The sequence below is a fragment of the Bactrocera tryoni genome, chromosome 4 (assembly GCF_016617805.1).
Source record: "Bactrocera tryoni isolate S06 chromosome 4, CSIRO_BtryS06_freeze2, whole genome shotgun sequence".
NCBI classification, from domain to species: domain Eukaryota; kingdom Metazoa; phylum Arthropoda; class Insecta; order Diptera; family Tephritidae; genus Bactrocera; species Bactrocera tryoni.
This window is the reverse complement of record NC_052502.1, coordinates 8,010,199-8,038,103: the sequence shown is the minus strand read 5'-3', so window position 1 is coordinate 8,038,103 and position 27,905 is coordinate 8,010,199. Positions and strand designations below refer to the sequence as shown.

At 34.1% G+C, this 27,905-nt stretch overlaps 1 protein-coding gene across 3 annotated transcripts in view; it reads left to right on the top strand.

Moving 5' to 3' along the window:
- Nucleotides 1-27,905, top strand: part of LOC120773390 (fizzy-related protein homolog) — a 37,757-nt gene that overhangs the window by 6,878 nt on the left and 2,974 nt on the right. For 2 of the 3 annotated variants that reach the window (XM_040102225.1, XM_040102224.1), the window contains 5 exons: nt 5,257-5,696; nt 9,136-9,388; nt 27,281-27,391; nt 27,454-27,576; nt 27,744-27,878. In XM_040102225.1, coding sequence (XP_039958159.1) covers nt 5,575-5,696; nt 9,136-9,388; nt 27,281-27,391; nt 27,454-27,576; nt 27,744-27,878 — 744 coding nt within the window. In that variant the 5' untranslated portion in view covers nt 5,257-5,574. Of the gene's footprint in view, nt 1-5,010; nt 5,186-5,256; nt 5,697-9,135; nt 9,389-27,280; nt 27,392-27,453; nt 27,577-27,743; nt 27,879-27,905 lie in introns of those variants that run through there. The other variant, XM_040102226.1, reaches the window with a different exon arrangement.

Here is a 27,905-nt window from a genome sequence, read left to right as displayed (position 1 = left end):
AGAGAATGTTATGATTTTATTTAAATTTTTAGGAAATACAACATGCATAGATATGCGGTAGCTCAGCCTTCAGCTGGTTCAAACGGAATATCTCCCACGACTTCCAAAGCGCGCTTTTAGAAGAAAATGGGAAAACGGTGGTAAAAAATTAGTATTTCAATAAATCTGCCGAGTAGTTAAATGGGATTTAGTTGAGTCTTACTTGGGAGGACAGTGGGCCAATGGGGTTAAGTGCAGCCAATTGCAGTCAGAAAATCTAGCAATCTCTCTACTCTATATGGTTTTCTATTATCATTAAAAGTGTATGTATTTCAAAACAATACCTTATTTACTTTAAATAGCAATTTTGACAGATGGACGCTTACTTAATTTTGTCGTCTCTACATTGTCCACAATTTATCAAATTTTGAGGTTTTTAAGGGTACATTGGTTTTCTCGGGGAAAAACAGCATTTTTTTCATGTAGATATAAACTAAAATTTATTATTAGAATTTTTATTGTTACAAACATACACCATTAACAAAGAAATTCAGAAATTTTTGGAAATAAATATTTTAAGGGGGTATTCTGGTCTGGAAGCATGAATTTCTGGTAATTTTTAAAGTATCGTAAAAAAGGCAATTAATATTTTTACCATTCATTTTTTGATTAGTTATTTGTTAATTTTAGAAGAGTACAGAAAAAAATTAAAAACTTAAAAAAGGTAAAAAATTTCAAAAATTATGAGCTGACGAAGTGGGGAACCTCTAAAAATTTCCACGTGACCATACCCATGATTTCAACCCTCCTAGTTATCTGAAACCAAAAAAAAAGATTATTAATCTAGAATAATGTCGCAATGGCCGGAACTACGGAAAAGTATTTTTCAGTTTAATAAACTTTTCGAATTTTTTCCTTTCAGGAACTCATTCGGCCGAAATCATGTCAGCAGTTGATGCACTTTTTTTTGGTACCTCCGAAGACAGCACAATATTTGAAAAAAAAAATCTTAAAATACTATAGGTGAAAATATACCTTATTACGCCCAAATAAGTTCGAAACATTGAATCTAGTACTTTTTTTTAAAACTTTTGTTGCGGGAAAGTGGGAAACAATTTTTTCACAAAATGGCGACTGCCTGAAAAAAAAACTTTTTTGTATCACTTTTTCTGACTATTTCGATTTTTTTAAAAATAATAAAAATAAAAATTTGAGGATAGGGCTAGTTCCAACCATAGACAAGCCTAAAAAGAAGACTCTATAAAAATTTCAAGTAAATCGGTCCATTAGAACCTGAGAAATCGTGGGTATCGTTCCGAAAAAGTCAGTTTTAAGAAAAACGCGTTTAAAGTTTCGCGTAAAGTCTATTGTTCGATTAGTTCCGACCGAACCAGTTTGGATGCCGGGTCAGAAAAATGCCTATATCTGCGAAAATAATTTGAATTTTGAAAAATTCTCTTGTATACATATTCTTGAATAGTTAAACTTTGAAAATATAAAAAAAAATTTCGATTTTTTCAAAAATCCAGACCAGAATACCCCCTTAAACTCGGCCATTGCGACGCCATTTCCTGTCAAAACACGCGTTGGCAGGATAACTCCTTACAAAATCATCTAAAGCGAAAAAAATTTAGAAAAAAACCTTAACTTGCGCGAAGGAAAATTTGATTTTTGGCAGAAATTTGTACAAAAAAATTAAAGTTTCAGTAAAAAATTTTAGACATTTTTTTTCAAATAGTTGTAATCGAAAAAAAAAAATTCAAATAGTTCTTCGTCCAAGTCTTTTAAGAATTGTATCTCAAAGACCATACCTGTGTAAAATTTCATGAGGATCGGTTAGGTAGATCTCGTGAAATCTTACCAACCGACTTCAAAAATACAGTTTCGAGAAAAACGAGTTTAAAGACGGCGCTCTTAGTCTAGCTAGCTTGGAGCGCACAAGTTCTCAAGGTTGTATCTCCGAAACTATTACTCGGATCAACTTGAAAATTTAGGACAATATTCTAGAGCTATTGTAGAAATTAATAAGACAATAAAACAATTCAATTTTTTGAAACCCGTATACTCGTAACCCCTTAATTATAATTAAATTAAAATGCAAGTAATTCAAATAATCAGTTTTATTTTTAACTTTTTTTAACTTAACCTTTTCATTACAAAAAAAAGTATTGAAAAGCTGAATTTTCCGAGAAATCAAGAATCTTAGGCTGAAAAGTTTGAAAAAGTGGGAGTGGCCTAACCTCTAATAGATTTAATGAACATATCTCCTAGACTACTTAAGGGGCTATACCAGTGTGACGCATGAAAAATTAGGCAATTTTCGTGAATTTTTTTAAAAGAAAGTACTCGATTAAATGTTTCGAACTTCTTTGGCCTAATATACATACATATATTTTCACCTACATAAATTTTAAGATTTTTTTTTAAATATTGAAAAATAAAAAAGTTATGTGCTGTCTTCAGAGGTATCAAAAAAAAGTGCATCAACTGCTAACATGATTTCGGCCGAATGAGTTCTTGAAAGAAAAAAAAAAATCGAAAAGTTTATTAAACTTAAAAATATTTCCTATACAATGACCTATGATCTTTGAAAAATACCAAAAATTAACAAAATGCCGTAATTAAAAAAAAAAAAATCGCTCTTTTTGGTAAAAAATTGTCGTTTTTTTAATGCCAAATTGACAATTTTCAACCAATCAAAAAGATGGTAGGTCATTGTATAGTAAATGTATTCAGCATTAATCAGTTTTAATATGAAGTCGATCGGTTAATTTCTCGTTGAGTTATGAGGCCAGCAATTTTTAAAACTGTCGTTCCGAGAAAAACAATTTTAAAGTTTCACTTAACTATATACATATGTATGTTTGTACCTGCGAGCGGTCGCTCTGCCATCTAAAAACTATTCAAGATACGACCTTGGCGATTTCACAGGATATTTTTGAAAATATAAACTATCGAAAAAGCAAAAAAAAACTTTTTTCTTAAAAGTGTCACACTGGTATAGCCCCTTAAGCTACAACGGTCAAAAGGATGAAATCGGATGATAACCCCGCCCCACTTCCTATATAACGGTACTGTTAAAAACTACTAAAAGCGATAAATTAATACCTAATTATGCCAGAGACATTAAATATTACAGTGTGAAAATGGAGAAATCGGACTGAAACCACGCCCACTTCCGTGTACAAATCAAGAAGCAATTAATATAACGGGATAAAACTTTGCACGAATAATGCCTTTAGCGTAGCCATATTTTGACTATAAATTGTCCAAATCTATTGAAAACTATTCAATCCACTAGGTACCGGGTATTTGGACCCCAGTACATTTAGTTGACTTTTTACGACAAATAACGGTCAATAAGTGAGATATATAATTGAAATTCAGTGATAATCTTATCCTTATAACGGTATGTCTGTTTGTAGAAAATGGGTTGAATCGCGTCTATACTTCCCTTACCTCCCATATACCTAACACAACAAATTTTCGAACCTCCCCCAACTTCCATATACTCATATGTATAATGATATTCGCTTTTCTAACACACCTTTTGTCGAATATGTCGAAAAAATATACATACATATATATTTGCTGGAATTCCAATCCTCTCGTTGACGTTTTGCGCCTTAAGGTATTTCCCTGATTTTGATTCTTGCAAGTTGCACGAGTATAAAATGTTCAGTTGCATTTGAATTTAGCTCTCCCTTACTTGTTTTATTGTAATTGTATATTGTTTATCTATAATAATTCCCATTCGTATAATCTTTGTTATACCATCCGATCAAATTTGACCCAGAATAACAAGAAAACAAGTGTTTTCGTATTTTAATAGGAATTTTTATTATCTTTAAAATAGGCTCCAACTATTCCACACACTTGTTATAGGCCTCAGTTGGAAAGGCTTTCAGTCCAATTTTGTATTTTTTTCGGAGCGATTGTTAGACCCTCGTCTCATCACCAGTAATGATATGTTTTATAAATGTAGGATCTTCAAATACTACTACTCAACTCGACGTCGTTTTTTCCAAAAGACTTACTCCTGATACGCGTCTAGCACTGACACGCTTTATACGCAAAACATCAACCAAAAAGTGTTGAGTCGATTCATAAGAGATGTTGAGATCCTCTGCTATCACTCCGATGTCATCACTACGATTTTCAAACACTGTTTCTTTAACTTTTCTCGATGACTTCACAACTTTCACCGAATGCTTACTGCCACTGAAATACTTATTTTCGTGTTAAAGCCTCCTCAAAACACTTCTGTGACATTTTCTACGATTGAGTAGCCTGGTAGTGGGAAACCCAATAAAACGGAAATCGAATTTAAGTTTGTTCCCCATACTAAAAATATAATATATAATTTTTATATTTTTGCTATTTTTTAATGAGGTTTCTTTTTGTATTAACTTACTTTGTTTATGATAAACTCTCCAAAAACTAAAATTTAGAATTACAAACCTGCATTGTGAAATATTTATTGCAGGACATGACAGTATTTTTTATTGTTGCTATAAGCTAGCAACTCTAATTATAACTGTTTAAGAAGTAAGGAACTTATGTACTCTATTTACACGATTCTTTAAAGAGCGGCTCTTTCAATAGCCACAATAGGTTTACACATGTACAACTTAGAAGTATGTTCATATGTATGTCGTATGTAGTTGAACACATTCCTCCTTAGCTTAAAATTGTCTTAGACTAATATAAAATATGAGTGCAAGCTTTTTACATATTTAAAAATTCAACACATGATTCCTACAATTCTCACTACGAATTAAAGTGCCGTGATTAGTGTGACCACGAGTGATCTTGAATGATTGTCAAAGTAGAGTTTGTTTAGTACGTGGTTCGCTCTCGCTGTCTCACCTACATACACACATACATTTCTAAATATATTTATATTTGTACAATACTCGTGGCAAGCCACCATAAATATGTATGTGCGCACTTACCTATACACATATTAGCAGCTTTTCGATATTTTCTTTCTTGCACGTAAGGTGTCGCCTACTCGCACCAGAGCCGAAGAAAACGTGGAGAACGTGCTGTCATTATAACTTTTGTAACATAAAAAACACTCCAAACAACATGTAGACCTCGTGGCTGAACACATTTATTTAAGTTGACTTAAATATGTGACTTTGATAAATGGATTTACCTGCCGTTAATTCTAATAACCATTTTCTATAAATTACATGCATATGTATGAAGTAGTTTGTAAATTAATGATTAATATCTCGAAAATATCTAAACTTTGAATTTCTTTCATTGCAGATCGGTCTCACGCATAACAAGTCACTTTTGGCTGCGTCATCAAAATCTAAATATATTTCGTGTGTGTGATTTCATTCCAAATACATACATACTATATGTATATAGACTCATATATTTATATATTTCAAATTGAAGTTTATTGGAATTTATTGTGGTTTACCAAGTACATCAAGCTTATACAAACATACATAAATACACATACATATGTAGATCTGTGTTCGTATTTAAATTTGCTAAGAAATCGCATATATTTTTGAAACATTCCTTTTGACAACTATATAAATCGCAAAGAAACTTCAAAATATATAATTTTGGAAAATGTTCAGTCCTGATTATGAGAAACGTATACTGAAACATTGCAGTCCGGTCGCTCGAAATCTTTTCAACTCCTTTGAAGCAGCCTCCACATCAACATCGCTTGACAGATTCATACCATGCAGGTGAGTGTTCAACCAGAAATGGATCTAAGTAAATTAATTTTAAAATGTAATTTTCGATATACATAAATATCGGTTTGAATTAGATAATCAATAAGAAAAGTATTTTATATTCATTTAAAAATCTATTTTAAGGGGTTATATACTATACATACACTTATTTTTTGAAATGATAAAAATCGGTTTTCGTTCAAGTATGAGATATTGGAGTTTTCAAATAGCCAGTAATGGTTCTTGAGAAACCTTACTCACCGCATCGGTACTTTTTAAAAAACATCATTTTGTGATAATCGTGAACGAGCGGTCGGCATGTACTCGGGGCACATGGGAAAAGCGCGCTGTTGACTGCTGTAACTTTGGTTCTAGGGCTCAGTTCTTTATGAAAATTGGAAGAAATAATCTTAAAACGTTATATTTTAAGAAAATTCAATAAAAAATATCGATTTTTCCAACCCACACAAGTGTATATACCCTTAAACAAACGTTTGAAATTTTGTTTGCTCTTTTGCGCATTTGTTTCATAGACATAAAATATAGTACTATTATTGACTATTACTTCTAGTTCCTACAACAGTCGATTCTAAGTAACCCAAACGGACCTGGATTTTTTTCCAGCAAAGAACTGCCAACTCGGCACACATTCCTTGAAATTACTTCAAGCATGATTTCTGTCGCTGCATCAACAACAACTAAAACTTTGCCGCTATTTTTAATGTTATGCCTAAAATTCAACGACAAAAAATTTGTCAAATTGAAAATAGTACAATTTCGATATTTATGTGTTTCCACTATACCGAGAAAAATTATTATAATAGCTATAATCAATTTCAATTGGGCTGATGTGCCATAACAATTGGATTGACAAGCACAAATTTGATTTTTTCACTAGGCGGCCAACATAAATTTCTATAAAAATTAAATAACAGCTGATTAATTTAGTTTAATTACAACTGTCAATGAATTTGACGTAATAAAAACCCACATTGGGCAGAGAATTTCAAATATAATGAGGAACTTTGAAAAGTTCTTGTTCAACAACATAAGTGTGTAGTGCTAAAAAACAGAAAATCAGATTACTGACTCCTTCGTGAAATCTTTGCTTCACTGCGTTATCAATATATTTTTGTAAACATATACATATACATATTCTTGTGGTAACGCGGTAATTTACGTTTTGTTTTTTTTTAGTAAATCTTATATGATTGCGCGGGAAATTCTTACCAGGCTATACAAATCGCTTAAAACACTAGTTCTTGTGGCCTTAGGAAAACCAAAGTTTAATGGGCGATAGATTTACCAAACGCAAATTCAATTTCCCATTTGTGGTAAATACATATCCGTCTATCGTTCTGTTTCGGATTACACACCCATGCGCATTCATAGTGACTTGTAACTTTATGAAGTAGCACAACTGCGTCAGGTTCAACGATCTCGTATAGTCTCAAAGAGTAAACACAATAAAGTGTTGAGAAATTTAATTTCCCCGTTTACTATTTTCATTTTCTACTTTTCTGTGCTACATACCAGAACAAATACACATACACTTGTGTCTATGTCTATATAAATTTGTGGTACATACAAGCGTGCATAAGCAGAGTTTACATAGAATGCCGTGGTATTAACAAGGCTTACCGGTTCGTTGCTTACATGCACATTTTCCACTTTTTCACATCGTCATATTGCTGTTGGTCGAGCAATTTTAACTGTTTTCGTCATTAACCACTGACTGCTTTGGCTGACGGGTCTGTAGATTTAACTGCTAACTGCTTTTACACGTATACAATTACAACGACTTACATACATACATATACCATAAACACTTGGCTGCCTCGCACACTTGTAAGCAGGAAATCTACGCTTCAGCAACCTACCCGGAAGTTTTTGAGTTGCTCAATATGACCGCAACAGAATAAAGCATAGCATGTTCCAATATTATTTGTTATGTGTTTCTGAAAAAAATATGCAATTAAACATATTTTGTCATAATGTTTGTTAGACAATACTGTTTTCGGCTTGTAGCTCACATTTCACCACAAGTCCTCAAGAGTTATAGGAGTTATATTATGTATCAAGGGTCGATACCTCAAAGTTTAGTCAGAGAACTGTTTAGTTTTATACAATTAGACTAATGCCAGGTCATCTGTACCTAAAATAAATAGAGTAATTGAAAATGGAAAATCGTAGTGATTACCATCAAGGCGTTATAGTTTTATTGCGATCAAAATCAAGTTCTTGTATGAAAAACTTGTTTATAAGTGAACGGTCTTATAGCTCCGGTGCAACAAAAGATTTGGTTTTTTCTTGTTTTTTCGTTTTTTATTAAAAATAATAAAGAACTGAACTTCAGAAATTTGATATGCATACCCAGCAGTTCTAAATCATTTGAAATAAATGTGACAAAGATTTTAATTAAAATCAAATGCACATTACCTTGGTAATTGCAAGGTAACTTTGAGTCAAACACTGCACAAATTCATTAGCCTTTTAATAATTTTAATTTTTCATGCCAACATACACACATAGATACACATTTATTGCCAACAAATGCTTAAAATTTTGCCACAACATGCAAAACGTGCAATGCGGAACGCGAATAATGTGAAGTGGGAAAATAAAAACAAAAAAACTGCAATGCCACTGAATTTAATTTAAGCACTTAACTGCTGACTCAATTTAACTTATAAGAATTATATCCAAATAAAATATATTTAATGCACTCATTATATTTATAAAACGGAAACATGAAGAAAATATCGCAATAGTTGATTTGAGCATAATTACAAGCGCTTTTCCTATGTTACGCCGTGCCAACAATTTTTCATTTGCAATGTTAATACGACTGAATCGCGTTTTTTCGTCGAACCAACACAGCACTGACTGCACATGTGCACACGTGCAAACATGCATATTAAATTCATATGATTTTTTTATATTATCTATCCACCTTCCCAGTCACCTTTCGGTAATAATTTTAAATTAAATCGTCAGCTAATTTTGAATTCAAGCCGCATTGGCACAAGCTTATTTGATACACGGTACTTCCACCTTCAATAAATAATCCCAGACCAAAATTTTTTGGAAGAAAGCACGCATTCGGAGGAGAAGGTGAAGAGGTATTGGAGTGCAATAATCACACCTGTGCGTGGCACAGGGTCAAATTATTGACGTGCGTAAGAATTTTATGAAAGACAATAATCGAGAAAGAAAAAATTGCGACAAGGAAATATAAATAAGGTATAAACTGAAAATAAAATTTGTGTGCAGCGGAAGTAGATATACCGTTGCCCAATTCGTGGATTAAAAATGAATCATTTGAAACTTATTGACAGTTATTTAACATTTTAATATATTTTAAATTTTTTTAGTAAGTAAGTAGTGTATATTTAAGTATTATTTCTTTAATTCTAATTATCCCTCATTTTAATTGTCATTTCATCCACAGGGCCAACAACAATTGGCAAACAAATTTCGCATCAATAAATAAATCGAATGAGAACTCGCCGCAGACGAGTAAAAAGCAACGCGACTGCGGTGAATCTGCACGTGATAGCTTAGCATATTCCTGTCTATTAAAGAACGAACTTCTTGGCACCGCCATCGAGGACGTTAAGGCGGTTAGCGATGAGCGCAATGAGAACACCTACACGCCAACAGCGAAACGAAGCCTATTCAAGTACCAATCACCTACAAAGCAGGTGAGTTCAAAGTCGCCAACAAGCGTCTGAGCTGAACGGCACGATAATGAATTAATTTCAAATCCATACAAACATATAAAACATATCTAATTTTTTTTTTATAATATTGTGTATAAATGCGCATATAATTCAAATGCATGCCGTGAATGAGAAGATATTTATGAGTAACTGCATATCGTATTAATTAAACTTAATATACATAAAATATGAGCTTAATGTATGTTTAATATTGCATTATGCAGTCAACGCCAAGCTCAAATAAAGTACAGATAAATATATATGCTCAATTTACACGAGAGCTTTAAAGTACCATATATGATAAAAAGTTTGGTAAAGATGATTATTTCTCATTTGCGTTAAAGCCTTGAACATTTTTCTGATACAATTTTTTTTATCTTTGAACTTTCTTAAAGTTTCTTTCAAGCAAGGGTCAAACCTCTTCTCCCCAAGAAGCTGCTTATTTGTCGAAATCGCCGATATCGGACTACTATAGCATTAGCTGACCATACAAACTGACCAATCAAAATCAAAAGTTCTTGTAACTTTTTTTTATTTTTGAAGAGTATTATAGCTACGGTGCAGCCAAAAATAACGTTTTTTCATTGAAAATGAAACTTTGAGTTTGAGTTATCAATGCCTGAACATTTACATTACAGTTTTGAGAATTTAACTAAAAGGCATTTAAGAAGTCTGCAAATCCAATTATGTTAATAAAAAATTGAATTGAACTCATACAGTGTTGCAAATGCAATCAGCAAGACTCAGCTTCTTTATATATTGTGTTCAGATATTTCTGCACTTGCATGCATAAATTATTTTATTATATTATATAGGTGATATCAATACGCATACATTAGTACATGTTATAAGAGTGGAAACGTTTGCGTTATGTACATACATACATACATACATACATATGGTATAGGCTTGTTTTTTATAAGCACTGCCACTGAACTCAGGAAAAATTTTTTAAAGGCTTATTCATTTGTCTTATATTCGTATACATATGTATGTACATATGTATGAATAGCATAGTTCTAATATTTCTACATTTGCGCTTAACTTAGAAAACTGATCGCGTGTTTTTTTTTTCGAAATAAAAATATTTCAGCCTAAGATTTCCCAAAAAATAACTATCAGCAATTTGAAGTGGAAAGCTCCAAATAAATTTTCAATTCATTGCGCATTCAAATGAACTGAGATTTAGGTCACATGCCACAACATGTGTTGCCCTCGTTTCGATAATTACATAAGTAAAATCGTATTTTTGGTATGAATGTTCTATCAACGTTGATAGTGATCAAGATGGAGTATAGCCTTAGAAGTGAACTTTTGAAAATTCTTTTAGATTATATTTAGCGATCTGTCTTATTTTAATGTAGTTTTACCCAAAAGATTCAACTTGAATTATATACATATATATATATTGTTTTTTTTTTGTTCTTTACTAATTTTTGCTCTTGAAAAAATATGTCACACTGTTGTTTTATAATAATATATGTATGTATATAATTAAATGTATATGCAATTATTCTTATACTTCATAGGTCTAGTAAAAATAATTTAATCATTTCTTCATTATTGATTGATTTTTTGAAGCTAATTTGCCGTTTAAACCCTCCTTATAGACAAAAAACTGAGATAGCTGTTCGAGATCCGGGCCATAAGGTGAATGCATATGCACTTCCTAACCAAGATCTAGGAATTTTTGGCCAGTCTATATCGTTTCGCCCATGCCCGTTTTCAATTGACGTTTTTAAGTGACCCTTTTTTCATGACCAATAACTATGTGCTTCACAATTCGATCGACCTTGTTGCGACTCAAGAGCGACTTGCAGTTGCAAATCAGGTACATAATGTTTTCTTACGTGGTCTTCCAGAACGTGGTGCATATTTAACATCACACATTCTTGAACCATAATTGCGGATCTTAAAAGACTATGACAGCCGAGGTGCATTCTGCTTTGATCCCCTCTGTCGTCTCAAAATGCTTGCCTTTGGTCGGCTTTTCAGACAAGGAAACAAAAGGAAACCTGTGATTACGTTATTTCAAAATTGGGGGTCACTTTCATACATCATTCCTGGCACATTTCCATTCACCGCTATTTTTAGTCGCCAGTGAGCACTTTTGGGATCATCTTCGCGCACACCTTGCGCATGTTCCAATGCTCCGTCACAATGTCAGGAACCACAGATTTTGATAAATTTAACATCTGGACAATTAAACGAATACTTATTCGACGGTCACACGAATCACAATGTTAGTGTTTGTCGAAGTCGCAGGTCTCCCAGCACGGTCTTCATCAGCGATCTCTTTCCGTCCCTCCAAAAAGGCCTGGTGCGACCGAAGCACACCACTTCTTGTCAAAGCAACATCTGGGTAAGCCTGCTTTATCATATCAAACGTCCCTGATCCCGATCCCGAATGATCGCACGCTCCGAAGTACAGTCGGGGCGGAAGAAAATCAGTCCTATTACTTTCCGGACAATCCCTTTATTTTCTATTTGCTGGTGAAAATCTTTGACGCGTGCATCAACAATACCGATTAAAGCAAACACTGTGTGTTTTTTTAGTACCACATCTTATCCTTCTCAATATAGCCTACCCGCACTTAAAAAACGCAAGGTATAGATTACCAAAGCCGGCTATTGGCTAAATAATGGATTTATTTTTACTATGCTTTGAATGTTTATTCCATCTACAAATTTATATGTGTGCTTATATCATATAATATAACATATGTTTATGAAGTAAATTGCTATTTTTGTGCATAGACCAATGCTTAATTAAAATGAAGTAATGAAACACACTTGCGGCAGCCATTTCAAAAAATACAAAAACCTTTTTAAACGAACTTCTGATGAGATTTACTGAATGCAGATGTTTTAAATTTGTTTTCAATTACTTGCTGTTTATGGAAATATTTTCGAAGTTGTTTGCTATACTGTTGGCAAAACTTATGAAAAACTTTTCGGTCAATAATAGTAGTACAGTTTGTATTTAATTGATCAAAACAGATTATTGGTCAAGAAAACTACTTTCATTATCTTTATTGTAACTGCTGCTGATATGCAAATCTTTTCCTTTAGCATTTTTGTGAGAAATTTCAACTGATTGCTTGAACTGTCAGTAAATTTTACTGAAGTAGTTGCCACTTTTTGTTGGTTTAACCGTGAACCACTCCATCTACAGCAATCGTATTTGTGTAAATATACATAGATTTACCATTTAGTTAAATCAGCATCAGCACTTCAATGTCATCAACGCTGTTTACATTTCTAAATTTGACAGTTTTGTTTGATTTTCTATTAGTTTCTAGGTTCATTTATTTATGCAATATTTACATTAAAGTAAGTGCTCGCCACCGTTGACACGTTGACAGCGGAGATCAGTTGCCAGTGACGTGATGACTTGGAGGAGGATAGTGGTGTTGCCTTAGACGGCGGTCCCTCGTTGCCGCTGACATTAAATGCCGATTTGTTTTGAGTACTTGAGTATCTACAATAATTTGCTCACGTCGCGTCATATTTTCATTTCCTTTATGTGTCATATAGCATGTGCCAAAGTCATAATAATACACGCCTTCATCGTCTAATTTGCTTTTGTTCCTTTTTCATGAATGAAGCGATGTCGCTCGATAAGATATTTTATTTTTTTTAATTGCAACCAAGATTGCTTAACGATCTGTTATGCATTCTTTTATTTTTTGTGCGTGATATTCCCATGCGTTTTCGTTTGATATTTCTTGTTGCTCATTTATTGCTGTGCGATAAACTTTGCTTGTTGATCTTTTACAATCACGTTTGTCTTTTAAATTTCTTCACTCAATTATACTAAGTGAAATTTGTCAGAGTCATAATTCAATTTGCTTGTTGAGACTTGTTGAGCTGGTTAAAAAAATCGCTTGTGGCTTTTTAAGTTCATGCTATTATACCCTGAACAGGGACATTCCTTCTGTGGGAGCCCGTGTAAGTGACACGGAGCTAAATCAGGCGAATACGGTGGTTACTGCACCTACATATTTATTCAAAATTTCGCAATAATATTTAATATTTCGCTCATAAAGAATCAATGTCTTATGCGAGGGTGCATTATCGTGGTGCAAACACCAAAAGTTGTCGGCCCGTAATACCGGCCTATTTTACAAATAGCTTCACGCAAATGACGCATAACACCCACATGGTATTCCTTGTTGATAGTTTGGCTGGTCGGAAGGAATTCGGATCTCGTTAATCAAAGAAAACTGTCAACATAACCTTAATTTTTGACCTGTTTTGACGTGTTTTTTTCGGCATCGGCTCTTCTTTGCCACGATATTTGGCCAATTGATCGTATTTTTCTGGCTCGTAAGCATAGATCCAATACTCATCCCCAAGAATAATACGTTAACGCGCCGCTGTTTTTCGAAAAAGTTGAACGATTTTGGAACCCACCATACTTTCACTTTTCTTATGTCATGCCAGTAAGTTCTGTGACTATTTTTTTTATTTTATTGACGTGTTCATCATCACTTGTCGTTGATGGCCGCCCTGCACGTGGTTCGTCGTCAACGAGTTCTCGACCGTCTTTGAATAATTTGTACAAATCGAAAACACTTGCTCGCAACAAAATATTATCACCTAAGGCCTTTTCCTAAACGTTTTGGCACCAGAAAATTAATTGGAACTTCTTCGTTAAATAATTTCACTCATGGTAAAAATCGCGAATGCCTTTATTATACTTCAGAAAGAAGACGGCAATGACTACACAACCAACAATTACGGAACGAAATCAATCCATTATTCAGTACCATTATATAATATATTAATGATGTTTCACTAATTTGACTTAGTACGAATCGTAGAGAGAACATGCCCGCCATTCGGGAAACAGTCCATACCATAAGCGATCCGCCATAAACGTTAGTGGATGTCGATTTTTCGCCAACTTTGTGTGCCCTGCCCCGTCACGCCTCGAAAAAACTTTTTTCCACATTAATTATTATATCTTCAAGTTCTCTCTCTCCAATTTGTACACGGGTTCTCCCTGTCTGTAAGTACACCCAAATATGACTGATATTTCTTTTGTCGCGTCCCGTTATGTAATGAAAAGCTCGTAGTTCTATGGATAGTCCAAGAAATTTCGAATTGGAGTTACGATGACGATTAGTAGCCGAACATATTCCACCGACCTCTCTCCCAAAAATCACGAATTCCTCTGATATTTCTTTCTTCTTACTTTTTATTCAACAAATAAGTAAAATTTTTGGGCCATTTTTGCTTACTACTTAATAGAGTTTAATCAACATGCTGTAATCAGAAATTAAAAATTTAACATTAAAATATATGTTTGTAAGGTTGTCGCCATGTCTATAAATAAATGCTTGTTTCCATGTCAGCTACATACTCGTATGTAGTAATTTTGGCCCTATCAGGGTTTCTTATCGAGATTAGGTGACATTTGAACAAATTTATAAACCCTTTTCAATTGTATTGACTTTTTATCGGTTCTTATGAGTTAAGAATAATAAACACCTTTTCGCGCTGAGCTCTAATTTTATTTGTTTTATTATATTTGAATATTGCAACAACATGTTCGGTCTTTTCGGCTTAGATATGTATCTTTTTTGTTACAAGTGTCGTAAATTCCCCACAATAATATTGCTGGCGCCATTATTTATACCAAGTTGCGCACAATACATACATATGTATATCTTACACACCCACCTGGTTTTAGGCCTACGTTCATATGTAGTTACGAATGTGTCTAATAAATAATCAACTTAGTATTTTTACCATACATCAAAATACCAGTAGCAAAGCACTAATTGCGACAAAGCCAACAACAAATGCAACAGAAGAGGCACATGCTCGTCCAATAGATGATAGACAAGCCTACCAATGCGGACACTCATGTATGTGCTTATGTATTTTTTATGTAAATCCATTTCAGCAATTGACAGACAGGCGTGTACCAGAAACATGAGTAGCCGTCGTCATAATTTAATTAAAATTTATGTCATTCAAAGTCGTAAAATTTAACTTTGCTCATATACTGCATACATACATACATAGCATGTAAGCCGCAAAATAATAGAGAACACTAAATTAAAACAGCGTGAGCTTAGATTTTTAAGTTCGTTAAATTGGTCGAGCACAATTTGGTGTTGTACTAGAAAATGCTTACAAGCATGTTTACATGCTCCCCAAATATTCTATCAATTGCAGACATACAATTTCCGTACACGTTATATACATACATATGTACGTATGTATATTATATATGTATGTATGTATATACATATTCACATTTCTGTGGTATGAAATAAATTATTCCAAGTTCATTCTGAGTCTATATTGTCGATGATGCCGATGAGTTAAGTCTTCAGAGGCACATATTTCACTTTTCAGTATTAAGAGATTGGTTCAGTCAATGATATTCAAAAAGTCGTTTCTTTGCTTAAAGTACACTTTAAAGCCTTGAAAAAATCACTCAATTGGTGGAATAGTGAAAAAATGCTTTCCGTTTTGAAACCTTGAAAAAGGAGTTCTATAATCAGGGTTTCAAATTACAAAGATTTTCTATAACTAAGCGGTTTAAAGCCTTTCTTGCGAAATGACGAATGGATATTTTTACCAGTTTGCGCCAACGTGAGAGTAGAAAGGTTTTATGCTCGAAAATAACAAAAATATATTGTGACAAAAAAGTACCCGGAAATTGTAAATAAAACGCAAAATATTTAATTATTCATCAATACATATTTGTTTTGTCGCCTTCAAAGTAATCTCAATCAGTTGGAATACCCTTATGCTAACGATTTTCCAGTCCTCGAAACACTTTCCATAAGCACTTTTGGGATGGCCTTGAGCTCCTTCAGCGAATTTTGTTTTATCTCTTCGATCAACTAGACGGTTCCATGAAACGGCGATTTCAATTTTGGGGAACAAGAAAAAATCACACGAAGCCAAATCTGGTGAATATAATGGTTGATCGATGGTATTCATTGCATTTTTGGTTTTAAATTCGGTCACGATCGTACTCATTTAGAAACTTCAGCTTTATCGGGACGAGTCGAGTAAGAACGTGTTTCATACCAAAATCATTCGAACGGGCTCGGAGATGTCGAGCTCTCCTGCCATCTCTCTAATGGTTAGAAATACAAAATTTGAGACAAATTCTTTGTTTGATATTTTTATCCAATGTAAAAATCGCAACGCTTTACTGAGGTTTACTGACTTAAGCAGCTGCTGTAAATAAACTGTTGACAGATCGCGCTCATATTTGGCATAGTAATTAAGGACAGTTCTACTAACTTTGCAAAATCCTTTTTTTTTTTGATGTATCATTTACTCGGGGAATTTAATCACAATTTCCGGGTGATTTTTTCCCATTATCGCCGTTTTATGCTTTCATTAAATAATATAAACTTTATAAAAGCGATTTCGATATCTTTTAAATAAATGATTTTCAAGTTACCCTTTTTTACGGTTATGAGAAATATTGGCGATAGGTTTTTTTTTTTATTTTTACTACACAGAATTTTATTTTGACAATAAAAATGTTAAAATTTTAAAAATTGTCTCAGATAATTTACGGATTTCGACGTTGTCCAGTTAATGTGCCTCAGAGAATTTTGATAAAAAAAACTATTTTATTTTATGTTAATGAGAAATCCACATCGTTAACATCTACTATAAATCTAGTTTTTTTCACCACACCTGCTAGTCGCATAAATTAAATTTAGCAACATTTGCATAAAATTATTTTGCTACTTAACTTTCCTGTTCACTAAAGGTTGGTTGTGTTTTTATTATTATTATTTTTTTTGTTTGCGACTTGTATACCCTTTACAACAAACGTAGCTTCTTATTCTTTGATCTCCATCATCAAATCCATCTAATTGCTTTATGCGCATTTTGAATTTCTCCATTATATGTATTTATAACTCACAATTATTTTGCAATAGCTTGGTTAACATGTATAATTTTTTTAAATTTTTATTATAGTCATGTAAGGTATTTTATTTTTATTTTTTTACTTAATCTTCACTTGCCGGTATTCAAACTGGTTTTGAATTTATTATAAAATTCGCGTGTTTCTTTTCCACTTTTAATCCATTGGAGTATAAAAAGGCCAAAATATTTCAGTAAGCGCCGCCCTCTTATTGCTATCCGCAAGCAATTTCAAGTTAACGCACTCCAATACATACGAACTCAAGTTGGCCGAAAAACGCGAATCACATCGCTTCCCGCCAAATTCATTTTATATTTCAATTTTTTTTCCTTTCTCTTATGTAAAGCCAACAACTTGAGCACGCCAAATCGAAAGAGGCCTAAACGAAACGTGCGCGCGCAAAAAACATGAAAGCCATCATTTTGTACAATTCACCGCTTTAGCTCCGGTTTCGGAATACAATAAAATGTATATAAGTGGTAAAGAAAAATAAATGTGTCCACTTGTTCAACTTTTTTCTCCAAAAAATAAAAAATAACCATTTCAATAGTCAACACATTGATAGATGAGTTCGAGCGTCGCTGCCGTTCGGCGTTGTTGTTATTGTACAATTTTTTGTTTAAATCAAATGAAGTATAAGCTTTTGATTATTTTGTGATTTTTTTTTGTCTTCAATTTATTTTTGTTTGCCAATCATTCCTTTTACATTGTTAGTTCCCACCGATTTGTGGGAAAATTAGTGTTGACCTTGATTACTTCGGGTTCAACAATTCGCAGCCTTTGCAAAATATTCAGTCAATTCTGCAGGAACTCGATTTATAAGCTGATTTTCTTTGTTGTTTATTTATTTGCATTTTCATAGTAGTTGTAAGCGCTAACTATAGCCAACTACCAAGAACAAAAATTTAAAGTGAAAACTTCGCCGCATCAAGTTCTTAAAACGCCGTCATAAATGAGGATAAGGTTGATTTGATATGTTTAGATCTTTTTGTGATTGGTATTAATCTTCTTCTTTTTGGCGTAACCACCTTTTATGCGGTTACAGGCGCATTTACAAGTCAGTCAAGTCAGATTCAAGTGTTGCCAGGTCCTTCTCCACCTTATCTCTCCAACGGAGTGGAGGTCTTCGTTGTCGTATATCCGTATCTCATAAGCTCATCGTTTCATCGACTGCGTTATTCGCCGTTGTTAAGGTAGTAATAGTCCATGCCTCTGCACCTTGTAGCAGGGCGGGGATGATGAATTGCTTGTAGAATGTGGTCTTTGTTAGTCGAGAGAGGACTTAACTTCTCAATTGCCTACTCAGTCCGAAATGCGTTGGAGTTCGAGGCTGATATTGTTTTTGGTGTTAATACTAGTTCCAAGATAGACGAAATCTTCATTATCGCCTTCAATAGCCAATATAATTTGATCCAATTTTCATTCACTTGTTATAAGCCTCGGGTGGGATGACTTTCAGTGCCGTCAGCGGATATTACTTCTTTCGGTATCGGGTTATTTTAGGAGCGCCATTTGCTGGATTGTTGATATTTTCGGTGTAATATTCATAAACCTAGTTATCTTCATCAGTGATGATACGTTTGATGAATATAGGGGGCTCGGCTAAGGTGTCGGGCATCCCGTTTGCGACCTCTACTCGACGTCGTTTTCGCAAAAGGTTCCGATCTTTTGGTACGAGTCTAGCAACTGACTTGGTTCAAACACAAAACATTAACCAAAATGTGTTGATTCGACTCATAAAAGATGTTGATATCTTCTGCTATCTTTCTGATATTAACACAACGACTTTGAAGCACTGTTTCTTTAACTTTTTCGGTATAATTAACGTACATTATGACAATCAACAAGAGTACCCAGAAATTGCAAATAAAACGCAAAATATTTAATTATAATTTAATATTTATTTTTTCGCCTTCGAAGTCATCCCCACAAGATGAATTTTTTATCTCTTCGATCGACTTAAAACAGGCTCCACGGAGCGGCAATTTCTGTTCGGAAAACAAAAAAACACACTGAGCCAAAGCTGGTTGATACGGTAGTTGATTGATTGCAATTTTGGCTTTAAATTCGGTCACAATCGTGGCTCAATGCGATGGTGCATTATCATAGTGTCAAATCCATGAATTGTCCTTCTACAATTCCGGCCATTTTCGCCGAATGTTCTCACGCAAACGCCTTAATATTGCCAAATAGAGTAAAGAGTTCCTTCAAAACAAATTCATGATGCACCAAATCACGAATGAAAACAATGAGCATCAGGCTCCCTCCATTTCGATGATTGTTGACTTGTTTACATGTCAAGCTCATAGACTCATGTCTCATCGGCAGCTATAATGTACTCCATGAATGTGGAATCGGAATTCGGGATCAGGCGTATCCAAAGATACCTGTTTCCGGTACTCTTTTTGAAAAAAATTCAGCTTTTTTGGGGTGAGCTCTCTTGACGCCCTCTCATAAAGGTACGCGATTAAATTCTGTGTAAAATAGGTAAATCTGCGACAGAGACGTTTGATATGATCAAGCGAGGAGGACCGAGAAGAGGTTGCTGATGATGCGACTTCGATAAACACCGACAATGTGACCCGTGTGCGTAGAGTTTTGAAATGAGACCGTCGACTAAGTATTCGTTTAATTGCCCAGATGTGGGCATTGTGACGAAGCACTTGAACCTAAGCAAGGTGTGCGCGAAGATGGTGCCAAAAGTACTCACTGATGACCAAAAATGCGGCGAGTGGAAGTGTGCCAAGAAATTTTAAGCATGTGTGAAAGTGACTACCAATATTTGAATAACTTATTCACAGGTGACAAGACATGGATCTTTGAGTATGATCCCGAGAAAAAGAGGCAATCTTCCGCAAGCATTTTGAGACGACAGACGGGATCCATGCAGCATGCACCTCGGTTCCGAAGACTATTCCGGAGAATGCCTTCCGTGACGCCTTCAATGCTTGGAAAAAGCGCTGGCAGCGCTGCATCGCCGAAGAAGAAGCCTTTTTTGAATGTTTTTAAAGAATTGTAATAATTGTAAAATAATTTTTTTTAAATCGACTCAGTCCTATTACTTTCCGAACAAACCCTGTAAGGCGAAGGTTATTTTTAAAGATCGGGGATTGATGGATGAACTGTTGCATAGTTTGGATTCAACGATGACTTCTTTTTGTTCTTTATAGAACGTCATGGATAATATTTTGATAAACAACATAATATAACTAATGCTTATTTTTTTCGTGGGTAGTCCAGAAAAAGGAATGACTATTATCGTATTACACTTGCTATATATTGCACGTTTTATTATGATTTTTAACGATTTTTTTTTTGCTTTGGCAGAGATTAAATGTACATACAAGTATGTTATGTATGTACTTCCACTTATGCTTTTTTAGTTCAATCATTCGAACCGAACATCAAATTGACATTAATATGCTCTAATTAGCAAAAGTCAATATCCGAAGTCATTTCCGTAATTGAATTAACGCATCAATGAAATGGATGTACAAAGTGTGGTCAATAAATATGTGAAATAATTTATAAATTGTTGGAGGAAAAACTTTAATTGAATAATCATTCGTGCAGACCAAAAAAGAGGTGACGAGGCAGGGCTGAAATTAAAGGCGTGGATGCGCTAAGTTGCCGTCGACGAGCATATGTATATATAAGTGCGGTATAGATCTTTACTCGATATATTTGTATTTGGGCAACGATTTTGGGTTGACCACAACCGCAGCTGGGCTTTGGCACGAGTGTATTCGTCGGTAGAATTCTTTTGTTTAATAAATATGATGGACGTATGGTAGATACGATAAAGCTAATTATGCTTTCAATATGAATAATTTATTGTTATTTTAATGTCAGAGGCGTGGCTGCAATTCATTGTACTTATGTACACGTTGGTGCAAAGCAAATAAATAGTTACTCGTATTGGATTGTGAACAAGCCTATAGACGTGCCAATACTGTACGTTGATGAATTCCATTGTGTGTGTATGAATGATGAATATGAATTAATAATCTATCCATAGAAACTATTTATTAAAATTATTGTAAAAAAATGCCTTCCAAAGTGCGATTATGATTTATTCAAAAACCGATTGAAAGTGCCAATCATAGAAACATTTCTCAAGTGTTCAAATAATGCCAACTTTCTGACTACAATGGCAAACCGAATATAATCTCACTGGCGTAATGCCGCTTTTTCAGTGCTCATTAGTCACTTTACGCATACACTTTTGGATATTTTCTGGCTTTCTGCTTTGGCAGTTGGTAGTCATGTTTTGACAATTAAGAGGTTAATGTGCTTTATATTGCATATCTACTTTGTTTGGTCACTTAGTTCAGAATTATACAACAATGCTGGAAAAAACACAATACACCGGTCAGACGCCTTTCAGCCGCTTTAGAATTCACGTTTGTCGAATATACGAAATGATTCGTACAAAGGTTAGCTACAGTTGTACAAATGGAGCCATCGTATGTTCGTGTGTATGTGTTTTAATACAACATAATACCAAAAATTCTTATCAAGCAAAAGAAATCTGTCAAAGTTGACAACAAAATCCGTTATCATATAAACAAACATGCATACGGTATAGAAGAAAACATGTAGAAGTCAACTGTAAGGCTTTATAAAGCAAGTAAAAATGTGGAACTCTGAACTTATTAACAAAAAAAATATTTATATTTAATTCTTAATCGCTTTATTATTAACAAATTGAAAAGCAAATAATATTATTCGAAATGCTATGACAAGCACCTTTAAAACTATTAAATTCTTTTGTGTTGAAACGCTTGACCGAAACTATCTATATTTATACTCTCGCAACAATGTTGCTAAGGAGAGTATTATAGTTTTGTTCACATAACGGTTGTTTGTAAGTCCTAAAACTAAAAGAGTCAGATATAGGGTTATATATACCAAAGTGATCAGGGTGACGAGTAGATTCGAAATCCGGATGTCTGTCTGTCCGTCCGTCCGTGCAAGCTGTAACTTGAGTAAAAATTGAGATATCATGATGAAACTTGGTACACGTATTCCTTGGCTCCATAAGAAGGTTAAGTTCGAAGATGGGCAAAATCGGCCCACTACCAGGCCCACAAAATGACGAAAACCGAAAACCTATAAAGTGTCATAACTAAGCCATAAATAAAGATATTAAAGTGAAATTTGGCACAAAGGATCGCATTAGGGAGGGGCATATTTGACGCAGTTTTTTTTGGAAAAGTGGGCGTGGCCCCGCCCCCTACTAAGTTTTTTGTACATATCTCATAAACTACTATAGCTATGTCAACCAAACTCTACAGAGTCGTTTTCTTCAGGCATTTCTATATACAGTTCAAAAATGGAAGAAATCGGATAATAACCACGCCCACGTCCCATACAAAGGTTATGTTGAAAATCACTAAAAGTCCGTTAACCGACTAACAAAAAACGTCAGAAACACTAAATTTTACGGAAGAAATGGCAGAAGAAAGCTGCACCCAGGCTTTTTTTAAAAATTGAAAATGGGCGTGGCCTCGCTCACTTATGGATCAAAAACCATATCTCAGGAACTACTAGACCGATTTCAATGAAATTTGGTATATAATATTTTCTTAACACCCTGATGACACGTACGAAATATGGGTGAAATCGGTTCACAACCACGCCTTCTTCCAATATAACGCTATATCGAATTCTATCTGATGCCTTCTCTGTATAATACCTATATGTATTTATTAGGAACCAATGATGATAGCGGAATAAAACTTTACAAAAATACGGTATTTGAAAAATATATAAATGACGTATAATGAAATCTCGATTATCACTTTATCATGCGAGACTATAAAATGTTCGGTGACACCCGAACTTAGCTCTTCCTTACTTGTTTCCAATGAGATTGAAATTCGATGGCTTTGAAAGCAACTTTTTTAAATATATTTTTTATTGGCAATATTATTGGAGAATGGCTTTGACCGGAACAAGATCAAACCTTTCTAGGGGATTATCATAATTTGAAACATTGTTCAAATGACAAATTTGACCCGGATCCTGCAATTCGCTACATGTTGGACCAAATCAGGATTTTTTGGTACGAATCTAGCATGAACACGCCAGCACATGTAGGTGGACATACAATTCGCATGAGGCAAGTTTTCGATGACTTCGCGACCTTCTCTGAACTCTTTGTGACACGCATATACTTGTATTCGTAATAAAGTGGGCTCACCGAAAAGTTCTGAAAGATTTTGAACGAGCTGTGACTATTGGAAACACAACATTTTTAAGCAAACGCGTTATTTGTCTTTTATGTGATAAAAATCGCCCGACAAACTTTTCTTTTCGGGTCGTGAACAAACGACTGTCAAATGCAAACTTATTCATATATGGAGATCAAACTTGCACAAACATGAAAATTATGAATTCAAAAGGCTAATTACTTCGCGCTAACTGTTTTGTATTATAAATATATGTACATATATATTTTTCAAATAAAATTTTTATATTCTACGTTGTGCATATGTAGACCAGTTTCAAAGCGTTAAAGTTGTGCACACAATGCAGTTTGTTTGCGAATATGCACATACACGTACTGCGCAATATTACTAACATCTCTAGTCACTAATGGTAAATTATTGGGAAACACATTTCAGAATATTTGCGAAATAAACTTGGCTTCTCAGCTGATTACATCATTCAAACTCCACAAACCCCTGAAAAGGTTAGACACGCTCACACCCAAATTCCTTTCGGTTTTATCATACCAAAATTTCATTTAGCAAAAATATTTTTTGGTGTTGACTCACATTCAGCGCCGACCACAGTGTTTTTACAGCATAAATCATAAAAAACTGATAATAACTTTGCAACAAGTGCTGAAAATAAATAACTTTTATGGAGAAAGGAATCCAGTACATTTGTTATCTTGAAGGCTTTTATTGTTTATTTGGGGCACATTGCGTATACGTAAATAGAAACTCCACCCTTTTCAGTTTATATCGGTTTTCAGTTTTGTATTATATGTTCTTATGTACATATGTGAGTATGTACGCGTTTACGTTACTACCCAATATATTATCGTATTTGCTTACTTTAGCTTCAGTGCCCACAAACCGATTCATTGTCATTAAAGCGATATGTTATCATATCTAAGTATAACACCTCTTAAGTGTAATTTTTTCTTTTCTCACCAACATTTTCCCAGAACAAGTGAATGACTATAGCAGAAAAATGTAAAGTAACTCCTATAACCCCAGCACATTTAATGCAATAAATTACATATTTTTTTAGCAATAAAAATTAATTAGCAAAACAAATGACATCAAATAATCGCTGAGTTGCCATCAACTAGCACTGGTCGATTAAATCGTTTTATATCGATCTTGGACATTTGTGTCAACATTAACCCACAAAATATTTGTAGAGATCTATTTGCATCCCAAACTTATTCTCAACTGAAAATGTCACTTTTTGAGCCGAATTCTCGACATTTGCGGGAAATTTTACTTTTCTTTTTTAATTCCAAGAAAAGTGCGGCTGAGGACCCGTCCACGATTTACTGAGGCTGACACATACATACATAGATAATACTATTACTCTACTACTACCATCTATATGATATAGAAATCATAGGTATTAAAAAAATATAGAATTTTTGTAAAGCAACTTGTGTTAGTTTACAAAATAATGGATCATAAAGCATTTCGTGTGTTAATTAAGCATTACTTTTTGAGGGAATAAGGGAAAACACTTTTGGACCGTTTTTATACAATAAAGCCCTAAATTTACAAAAAAAAACGGCGGGAGCAAAGTTGTAGATCTAATAACAATTTTAATTTGACCATCAAATAATTTATTATTTGCTTAATGTAGAATTAGGGCAAAAATTGCTGACTACCGCTGAAATTAATACCAACAATTTAAAAATAACTTAAAATTAATAATAATTATTATAGTTATAATATTGAGAAAACCTTGTAAAAAATATATCAACTAACGTTGAAAACTCATGGTCGCAGAAAAATTAGAAAAGCAAAATAAAATTATAAATTTTTTACTAAACAATTGAAATTTCATGCTGGGCAAAGTTCAAGCAATTCTAAAACAAAACTACTCATGTATAAAAGCAATGAGCACTGCAATCTATTCTGTATAATTTAGATACATATTTAGCATATATGTACACTTACGCATACATACATATGTACATATCTACATAACTATGCGCAATCACTATTATTTTGTAGTGTGTTTTATTACCGTTTACACAGTTTCTCTACTGCTTGAAATGCATCAAATTGAATTGATTTGAATTTTTACACATTGACACAGTTTCCGTTGCCATTTACTTACATAAACATACGTTTGTATATCTAAACGCAGCGCTCCAAGCTCACATTGCATATAAAATCCTATTAGACACCTCAGTTTTACATACATATATATTTTTTACGTGTGTACATACATACATACATAGTATATTCGTACGATTTTATATTTACAAAGACAGCACATTGTTGATCGCGTGACACCTTTGCTCCATTCCCCCCATACCTTCATTATGCTGAAACGGCATTAGTTGATTTCCATAAAAATGCGTAGACACAATTGAACTTTACGTACAAATATACCATATATAAATAGCGCATACATATCAACATAGTTGATTTTTCCATTGATCTTTTCGACACGCTGAATTTCGCACAAATCGATTTTATTTAACCCTTGACTTACTAACAATAAATTCTGATTAAAAAGGACTTCAAATTTAATAAAATGTTTATATACTACTGTTTACATACATACATACATACATATAAGTATTTATAACTTGAAATACAGGGTTTCTCCCGAAAGTAATAGGACAGATTTTGATAAATTTAACATCTGGGCAATTAAACGAATACTTAGTCGACTGAGTCTGAGTTGTCGGTGTTTGTCGAAGTTGCAGGTCTTCATCAGCGACATACTCCCGGTCCTCCAAAAAGGCCTGGTGCCATCGAAACACACCACTTCTTGCTAAAGCAACATCTGGGTAAGCTTGCCTGATCATATCAAACGTTTCTGTCACAGATTTACCGAATTTCACACAGAATTTAATCGCGTACCTCTGCTCTAACGAACGCTGCATTTTCGGCTTGCACCACTCACAGAAACACGTCGCGCGTAAATGTTTGTCCTGACTCTCCAGGTGCTCGGAGATCAGCCGCTCGTTCGTTAGCTAGGAACGTTCTCTACCGAATCCAGTCGGTGCGCGCACGCTCCGAAGTACAGTCGCGGCTGTAGAAAATCAGTCCTATTAATTTCCGGACAAACCCTATATTCCGTCATTTTCAACTGAGCAGTCGTGTAATACTTTAGCCGAGTTGCACAATAACACAACATACAATTAGCGGAGCATGGCCAGAAATTGTAATTAAATTCCAGGGGTAAACGATATATTAAAATTAATTAATATGCCAAATATAAGCGCGATCTGTCAACCAGTTTGTTTACAGCTTTAGTCGGTACACTTCAGTATTATTATATATTAAATCTCTAGCAAGAAGTTTGAACTGAAAAGATGCGAAGATTTCGACATTAAGCAAGATTGTTAAACTTTAGAATAACAATCCGATTCATAACTCCTCTAAAATTACCTACAAAAATATGTATCCCTGACAAACCGGGCTCCTCCATAGAAAGAATTCAAATGTTTAGTTTTTCTTAATTTTTAGAACCTTAACAGGAAGTTCTAACATATTCTTGGTACCATATATTCTACTCTGTCAAAAATATACGGAAGCTCATTGAAGCCAAGACCTTCTTTTCGCATAACACTGCTAATTGCTAAAGTTTGTTCAAATTCGCATATTCTGCTTCACCGATTGCATGACTTCGAAAAACTAACTGTAACGTTTTATTTATTTGTACACTTAATTAGAGAATAACTAATTTTTACGCTGATTTCAATAACACTTATTGCTATTTGTCTTTCTTTTTAGGATTTCAATGAGCAGTGTCCATATTCGCTCTCACCAGTCAGCACAAAGAGTCAGAAGCTGTTGCGATCACCACGAAAAGCAACCAGAAAAATATCGCGTATACCCTTTAAGGTAAATTTTTGAGTAAACAATATTTATGATTTACGAATAAGTAATATGCATAAATTTTACAGGTGTTAGATGCGCCAGAGCTGCAAGATGATTTCTATTTGAATTTGGTCGATTGGTCGTCTCAAAATGTGCTCGCTGTTGGACTGGGCAGCTGTGTTTATCTGTGGAGCGCATGTACTAGTCAAGTACGTATGATGTAATTTCAATGAGTATTAAGAAAACAAGTTTCTGTACATTTCATGCTGTCTAAACGAGCTATTGCTTGCTTACGACTAATATAAAAACTTTGTCATTGCTACTATTTAGTTTCAATCAGTCAAATTGATGTGCAATTTGAACTTTCAATTTACAGGTAACACGCCTATGCGACCTTAACACCGATTCGAACACCGTAACATCAGTGTCATGGAATGAGCGTGGCAATTTGGTGGCGGTGGGTACACATCACGGCTTCGTCACCGTTTGGGATGTGGCTGCTAGTAAACAGGTGCGTACGCTAACAAGCTTAATACTA